Source organism: Morus notabilis, unplaced genomic scaffold, assembly GCF_000414095.1.
Source record: "Morus notabilis unplaced genomic scaffold, ASM41409v2 Scaffold348, whole genome shotgun sequence".
Lineage (NCBI taxonomy): Eukaryota > Viridiplantae > Streptophyta > Magnoliopsida > Rosales > Moraceae > Morus > Morus notabilis.
The window spans coordinates 589,681-598,337 of record NW_010361555.1 but is presented as its reverse complement, the minus strand read 5'-3'; the positions used below and the strand labels follow the sequence as shown (position 1 = coordinate 598,337).

The 8,657-nt window shown below is 35.9% G+C and overlaps 1 protein-coding gene across 1 annotated transcript; it reads left to right on the top strand.

Annotated features, from left to right (window-relative positions):
- The first annotated feature begins 86 nt into the window (after positions 1–86).
- On the top strand, positions 87–5,162 carry LOC21401611 (glutamate receptor 2.8). Its single transcript, XM_024166925.1, has 5 exons — positions 87–350; positions 1,014–2,404; positions 3,093–3,405; positions 3,669–4,075; positions 4,560–5,162. The coding sequence occupies exons 1-5, from the start codon at positions 158–160 to the stop codon at positions 5,151–5,153; spliced, it is 2,898 nt and encodes a 965-aa protein (XP_024022693.1). The 5' UTR covers positions 87–157; the 3' UTR covers positions 5,154–5,162.
- The last annotated feature ends 3,495 nt before the right edge of the window (positions 5,163–8,657 follow it).

Genomic DNA, 8,657 nt, shown 5'->3' with positions numbered 1-8,657 from the left:
ATATATATATAAAGGAAGGTTGCATGCGTAAGGTGAACAAACAATATTAGCCTTTCCAAAAATTCAGAACATGACGAAGAAGGATCCTGCCCATCCAGTTTTCTTGGTCACATTTAGTGGCTTAATTCTTTCTTCATGGCCGTGGGTGTTCTTGGCCATGGCACAAAACGACACGATTCCAGTGAAAGTTGGTGTCGTTCTTGACGTTGAAACTCCAGTTGCAAAGATTTGGTTAAGTTGCCTCAACATGGGGATCTCGGATTTTTATGCATCTCATCCTCAATTCAACACTAGATTGATTCTCAACACCAGGAACTCCGAGCGTGATGTCATCGGTGCAGCTAGCGCAGGTCATTAATTTACTCTCTCTCTCTCTCCATATATAGTTATATACATTTATATATATCTATATATCTATATATGTGTGAACATCTTCATTAATTTCGGTCTTTAGTTATGATCAAACCCTGCATTGATTACTTTCAATGCACCATAACTACACAGAAATCAAGACCGAAGAAGAATGTAGTTAAGCTTAAATATTCACGGTGATGAATTGATCATGATGATCAGGGAGGCGCTTTTTTCTTCATTTCCGTTATATTTTTTCCTCTGAATTTATGAGAAAGTGCATCATCAACATTGCCGTACGATTTCTGATTTTTTTCACATTAAACACTTTTGACTATAAGCTACGTACGCAAAATTCATCATACATAAGAAAATAGCTAAACTGAATGACATTTGAAATGATGATTGAAAATACCCTGCACCAAACAAAAATTAAGAACAAAATTCATAGTACCTCTTTTTTTCTTTCCTAATTTATTATTTTTTTTATTAAAAAAAAAAAATTACTCCCAGCATCCGATCACCAATAATGTTTGTCTCCAACCATGACCCTTATCCTTTTACGCGCATTCATCAATACAAATTATGTACGTATTTATATTACACATTAAACACTTTTGTTTTTTGTTTTTTTTTTTAATGAAAATTACATAATTGTACAGCCCTGGACCTGCTAAAGAACGTGCAAGTGCAAGCGATTCTAGGGCCACAAAAATCGAGTCAGGCCAAATTCATAATTAACTTGGGACAAAATGCGCACGTGCCCATTTTGTCATTCTCCGCAACAAGCCCTTCCCTGACTTCCTCCGGTCCTCGGAATCCCTACTTCTTCAGAACCGCAACAAACGACGCCTCCCAAGTCAGACCCATAAGCTCCCTCGTCAAAGCCTTTGGCTGGCGAGAAGTGGTCCCCATCTACGCCGACACCGACTACGGAAACGGAATCATTCCTTACTTGGTCGATTCACTCCCAGAGGTCGACGCGCGAGTCCCATACCGGAGCGTGATTCCGCCGTCGGCCTCCGACGACCAAATCGTTTCCGAGCTTCGCAAGCTGATGACGATGCAAACTCGAGTGTTCGTTGTGCACATGTGGAATGATCTGGGCTCGCGGTTGTTCACCAAGGCCCACGAGATTGGGATGATGGGCCTACCGGGCGTTGTTTGGATCATAACCCAAGATTTCACTGACCTGTTGAACTCATTGTCTCCTAAAGTCGTTAAGTCAATGCAAGGAGTGTTGGGGGTCAAGACTTATGAACCAGAATCAGAAGAGCTTGAAGATTTTAGAATTCGTTGGAAAATGAAATTCCAAAGAGAGAATCCGACAATTATCGATGCTCAGTTGAATGTTATGGGCTTATGGGCTTATGATTCGGCTTTTGCATTAGCCTTGGCGGTTGAGAAGGTACTAAAAAATGGGAATGAAAGTGAAAATGGGAAAAGCTTAGTTTCGTATGAGAAGAGAGTAAATGCGTCACCAGCCAAGTACTCTACTGATCTTGATTCTTTTGGGGTCTCCAAAATTGGTCCAAAACTATGTGAAGCCTTATCGAGCACCAAATTCCGAGGCCTGGCCGGAGATTTCAGCCTTGTTGATGGGCAATTACAATCATCAACTTTTCAAATAGTGAACGTGAATGGCAATGGAGGAAGAGAAATCGGCTTTTGGACGCCGCAAAATGGGCTAACAAGGAATTTGTCGTTGAATAGTTCGGGTAATTATGGATATTCGACGTCGAGGTCGAATCTCGGACCGATCATATGGCCCGGAGAGTCTACTGTGGTACCCAAGGGGTGGGATATTCCGGCGAATTATGAGAAGAGGTTGAGAATAGGAGTGCCGGTGAAGGATGGTTTTAAGGAGTTTGTTGATGTGAAGACTGATCCTAGCACTAACGTGACGGAAGTTACGGGGTTCAGTATAGATGTTTTTATGGCTGCCGTGGAGAAGTTACCGTACTCTCTTCCTTACGACTTCATTCCTTTTGCAAACCCTAATGGTTCCTGCGCTGGAACTTACGATGAAATGATCTCCGAAGTTTTTTATGGGGTAAGAATATAAAACTTCTACTCAATATTATATATACATATATATATATATATATGTTCTAATGATATATATCAGAGTGCAAAATATCCTTATATTGAATGTATATATACTTTTGATATGATTTTCATATGCTCCCCTCGTATATTTAGTGTTCTATAATTTACATATAACGCTTCTACTAAATATTATATATACATACATATATATATGTTTTAATTATATATATCAGAGTGCAAAATATCCTTATATTGAATGTATATATACTTTTGATATGATTTTCATATGCTCCTACGTATATTTAGTGTTCTATAATTTACATATAACGTATCATCCCGTTATGTTATAATAGGGAGATTTTATGGTATGTTAAAAAAAAAATACAATACACAGTGTATTACAAGTAATATTATTAGTGAGTTTGATCATATGAGTTTAATATAATCCAACTCTTATAAAAGTGCGAGTGCTCTTATTCTACATATATCAATATTTATTGTATGGTTACAATCTTTTTTCTTTTAAAGAGAAATAAGATAATAGCTAGTGAATGTCTATTAATTAGATTTCTAGTGTTTGATAATAATGTCGTACATTCGGAAACATTATCAGTAAACGTTCCATATCATAGAGAGTGAGGTCTTAGAATTTATTGCTAAAATATAGATGGTCATATTTTTTACTTGGACAGAACTACGATGCTGTAGTAGCAGACGCCACAATTCGGGGGAACAGGTCCTTGTATGTCGACTTCACCTTGCCATACACGGAATCTGGCGTGGTAATGGTGGTGCCATTAAAAGAAAACGACAGAAAAAGTGCTTGGGTGTTCTTGGAGCCTTTGACATGGGATCTATGGGTGACCAGCACTTGTTTCTTTGTCTTCATTGGTTTTGTAGTTTGGGTTCTTGAACACCGAATAAATGAAGATTTTCGTGGGCCCCCCTCACATCAAGTTGGCACCAGCTTCTGGTTCTCCTTCTCAACCATGGTTTTTGCACACAGTAATTACTCGCGACTTCAAGCCTCAAATATTAGATAGTACTAGCTAGCTCTTCTATTTCATGCGCACAGAACTCAGTATATCTTATGAAATATGCTTAGGACACCGCTGGAGTCGAACACCACAATTAAGAGAGAATGAGTTCCACTTGTGGGTCTCATAGAATCCATTCTCTATTAATATATGGTGTTGGACACCACTGGTATCTGTTTCTTTGTTGTCATGTTGATTTTTTCTTTCTCTTGGTCCGATTTTAATTTGCAGGGGAAAGAGTGATCAGCAACTCGGCGAGATTTGTGGTTATCATATGGGTCTTTGTGGTGCTAATTTTGACCCAGAGTTACACGGCTAGTCTATCGTCACTTTTAACAGTGGAAACACTTCAACCGACCGTCACAGATATAGACCAACTCCTAAAGAATGGGGACAAGGTAGGGTATTATAAAAACTCTTACGTTTATGAGCTCTTAAAACAACAAGGCTTTCCAGATTCCAACATCAAGGCCTATAAATCTGTGGAAGATTGTGAAGACCTTCTGTCCAAAGGGAGCAAAAATGGTGGTATTGCCGCTGCTATTGATGATTCCCCCTATATGAAGCTCTTTCTTGCTCAGTACTGCTCCAAATATAAAATGATTGGGCCAATATTTAAGACTGCTGGCTTTGGTTTTGTAAGATTGATCTCTCTTTTCCTCTATGTTTAACATATGCTTTTTTGGTCCCTCTTTCTTGCGAGTTCGAATATGTTGTTCTATTTTACTGTTTTATTGGTTGTCAGCCTTAATAAATTACTTAAGTATTTTTAGTGTTTTGTTCCTATTTACTGGTCAATTAAGTTGGATATGACATGGTAAAATAGTGCGGGACAATGAATGGGACACGAAAATAGGACAACATTCTTTTTTCTTGTAAAGCTAGCATTGCTATATGTAGTGATTAACAACATTTTTGTTTCTCGATCGTAATTAATAAACACAACTACTAATAATAATTAATGTTACTACTTCAAAACTATATACGTACATGGCTAATTTAAAGGAATGCAGCGTCTACACAGTTAATAATTTCAAATAACATTTTTCAACTGTTTTTAAGACTATTAGTGATATTATTTAGCATTATTTTTTCTAATAATTTTGTTGGTCTTCTTGTCAGGTTTTCTCAAAAGGTTCTCATCTAGTAGGTGATATATCAAGGGCCATTCTCAACGTGACTGAGGGAGACGAGATGAAGAGAATCGAGAACAAATGGTTCAAGGATGACCAATCAAACTCGTGTCCGGACTCCAAAACTAGGGTTTCCGCAAACAGTCTCAGCGTAGGTAGCTTTTGGGGCCTATTCCTTATTGCTGGTATTGTTTCAGTGTTTGCTCTCATTATCTTCGCAGTTATGTTCTTTTATAAGCACAGACAAATCTTGTTGGACTCGAAAGATTCAATGTGGACTAGAATTCAAGCCGTTTTTAAGAGTTTTGACGAAAAGGATCTCAGCTCTCATACTTTTAGAAAGAGTAATTGTCCTAGTAGTACGGTCATGGATGTGCAGAATAGCAATTGCCCTTCAAGTCCATCGAATTATTTGGTCTACAGTGGATCAAACTCACCGTTTTATGGAGAGCAAGGAACACTTTCTAGTGATCAGGCTTCTCCGGAAGTAGCATTACCAGCCAACATTATTGAGCTAAATATTGTCCCGAATAATGAGATTATAAGGTCATCTCCTGATAGGTTAGCAACTAATAATGTATAGTTTCCAGTGTAAATGATAGCCATTTAACACATGATCTTGTGTTAGAAATCTAACAAATTTAACAATTCTTAACAATGCAATTCAATTGATAGCAAAAACCTGAAATAATAACATCCAACTTGTCAACCAACGAAAAGTTTTGGATGCTTTTGTGCAAAAATCTTATGGCACTTACACCTATTAAATGACTCTTGTTAGATATTAGACTACAATCATATGTGTTACATTTATAAATTTAAAGTCCCAGTTGTCAAAATTAAAAGTTCGAGATCCCAATCGCTAAACATTGTCCTCTTAACAGACCATGAAACAGAACTCTAACAAGTGCTGACAAATATTCAAAATTTTGTTATTATACATAGCAATATCTAACAGTGTCTGTAGTTGATCTTGAAAGTCAAGCTGACTTTTGATCAAATAAAGTCAACTCGTAAGTTATTGCGTACAAATTTAGGAAAATTATACAATACAAAATTTCACTTCTGATCAACCTAATTAATTGTTAATTAGGCTGTTCATATGTACTCCGTCTCTGCACTTACAAATTTAAGCAATATATCAGAATGTTTAATGTCTCTAGACAGGAAGGAAAGGGTAGATCTTTTCTATTTAGATAATGCATAAATGAAGAAAATGTGTAATGCAAATGAGTCTCTATCATGAGCTTGTTAAAATTTGATAGTCAAATAAAGGAAAAATGAAATTGATATTCCAACTCAAAGATTCCATAAATAGTGGCATTTCCTAATTAATTTAGTCGATGGTAATTAGTAAGCAACCATTTACTACGAAGTTTCAATCAAAATTTTATGCTTATGCAATGATATTGGAGTTGAATTATTCCACCAATTTTAGAAAGTTCAACGCATCAATTACTGAATGATGTCACTCGAATGTTGAGCTTTCAAGGGCTTTTTGGAGACCAGGCAAGGGTTTCCATTCTATACACCTTTATTTGCAATCGAAAGAGACATACATCCAAAATAAAATATTGTGAAAAATAATTATAATAAGTGGAAGAGAAGTAGGTTGAAAATGTATTATAATGAGCTCTATTCTATATGCAATGAAAATATTCGTAGGAAACCATCCAAAGAAAAGTGTGTTTTGTACTCATTTTTGAATGCGTTGATTTGCTTAGCGTCTTTAGTAGAAAAGAAACCATTGGTTTGACGTTTTCATTTTTTTTTTTTTTAAATAAATTGAGAGATGAGTAATCCTCCTCTCAAACTTCTACATCTACAGATTATATAGAAAGTAGAATGATGGCATATTCTCCAATTTTTTGTTCCAACCTATTTGTGTGCTTCACCTATTTGCTTGTTTTTTTTTTTTTGGGGACCTTTTTAGTTCTACTTAATTTAATGATTTAAATTTAGTCTCTTTTAACTTAAAGTATACCCAATGGTTTATTTTTAATCCACATGACCTTATTTATTCTCTCACATTCATATTAACATATTTATACATTTTCATAACAAGAAATGATTGGACAAAACAATTTTTTGTATTTACACATTACTTAATATACCAATAGATTTATGTGAAGTTCTTTGTTATGAAATGATTGGACAAAACAATTTTTTGTATTTGTTCTTTATTATAAAATGATTGGACAAAACATTATTTTGTAATTGCACATTACTTAATATACCAATAGTTCCATATGAAGTTCTTGCCCAAAAAAACCAAACAATGAAGTAAAAGATAATTTTTGTTCCCAAGCACAAACCCCATACTAGTATTAGAGAGGGAAAAAAAACAACAAAGAATTTCGAAAACCAACCAGAATGGCTAAACTAGTTTGAGTTTTCACATTCGAACAAGATAACTTTTTACAATTTAAGTTTTTTTTGGTAATTTATTATTTGGTTTTTTTACCTGAGCTTTTCGTGTTTAGCGGATTGGTCCTTGAACTAAAAATGTTTGTAATCGACTCTCTAAACTTTAAAATTCATTACATTGGTAGTCCTTTTAATAACTTATGTTAAGTTTTGGACGGATTTTTGTCACATGATTCACACGTGACTCTTCTTAGGAGTATTTAGTAGTCATTTCCTTCATAAAACAAACATTTTCTGGGAAAAAAAAAAAAAAGAAGCCCTGCACACTCAAAATTAAAGAATGAACCCAAATCAGTAAAAACCCGACAACTGAAAAAGACCCAGATCTGAGCAACATATCTGGTGCTCACGAAGCCACACTGATATGATATGATGCTCCTTAAGTGAAATCCCACACGCTCGCATTAAAAATGAGTATTATTCTAACGGTTGTTGATGATGTACTTGAATCATCATTTTAATGACATACCTCACAACGCATTTTCTAGAGAGAGTGAGAAAGTCCTTGGAGAGCAAAGGTTGCTCGGAGCTCCGGCACTTCCTTCAAGCGCGTCGTTGGGTATGAAATATTGTCCTTCGATTCATCTTATCATGGGCTTCTTGTTAGTGGTGGTGGTGTATGGTGTAGTGGCTTTGTTTGGGTAGATTTGAACCGGTTAGGAGTTTGGAAGCCGATTGGAAGGTTTCATTTCTCATGAGAGTTTTTCACTTGGTGGCTGAGATCTATTCACTGGCTATGTTCCGCGATGGTCCTTTGGCCGAACGCCCTTCACCGAAGGTTTCAACCAGCGGTGGTTGGAGGTTTTCTTCTTTTTGTAACTTTTGTGTTTGTAATAAGGTTGGTGGTTTCCCCACCCAATCCTCGTTTAGTTTGTTATTTTTTGTTAGATTTAGGTGTTCGGTTTAATGCTGATAGGGTAGTCTTGGTTCGATTAGAATTTTTTCTATGTCGTGTAGATATTCTCCTTATGTGGGTTTTGACAATCTGCCACTTCAGTGCTCTATAGCTTATGTTGAAAAGATGGGTTTTCTCTAGTCGAACTTTCAATCCACTCGTTGTTAGTGTGCCGAAGTGCTTTTTTAATTTCGGACCTCAAGCTTACGTCTATCCCTCTGATGAATTAGCATTAAATCGAGACGACTGATTTTCAGTATTTTAATGATATGTAATTTTCCTTTTAAAAAAAGAACCATCATTTTAACAAGGAAGAAAACCAATACGCTTGGCAATGGTATAGTTTCTTAGTTATGAAAATTGAATGGAATTCAGTACTAAATATAAAACACTTCATGAAAATAAAAAATCAAATATACGGTCAGAAGTCAAAATAAGTTTTGTATTTAGCATCACGCTCCTTCAGTACTCCAAGTGAAGAAAAAAGGAAAGATTTTTGCTAAGAAGGAAAAAAATGAAAGCTTTACTTGATTGCGGTATTATCGGGGCCGGGACCATCTGCATGGTGGGCATATATGTATATGTATATGTATAACATATAATACATATATATATGTCATATATAATATATATGGATATAGGGTGGAGCCCATTCTGACGTTAGTCTGTTTGTTAAAATGGGATCCGCCATTGAGACTTACATCAAGCTGGGAACCCACCTTGATTTGGTCAAGGTAAGCGAAAATGATTAAAAAAAATGTATGT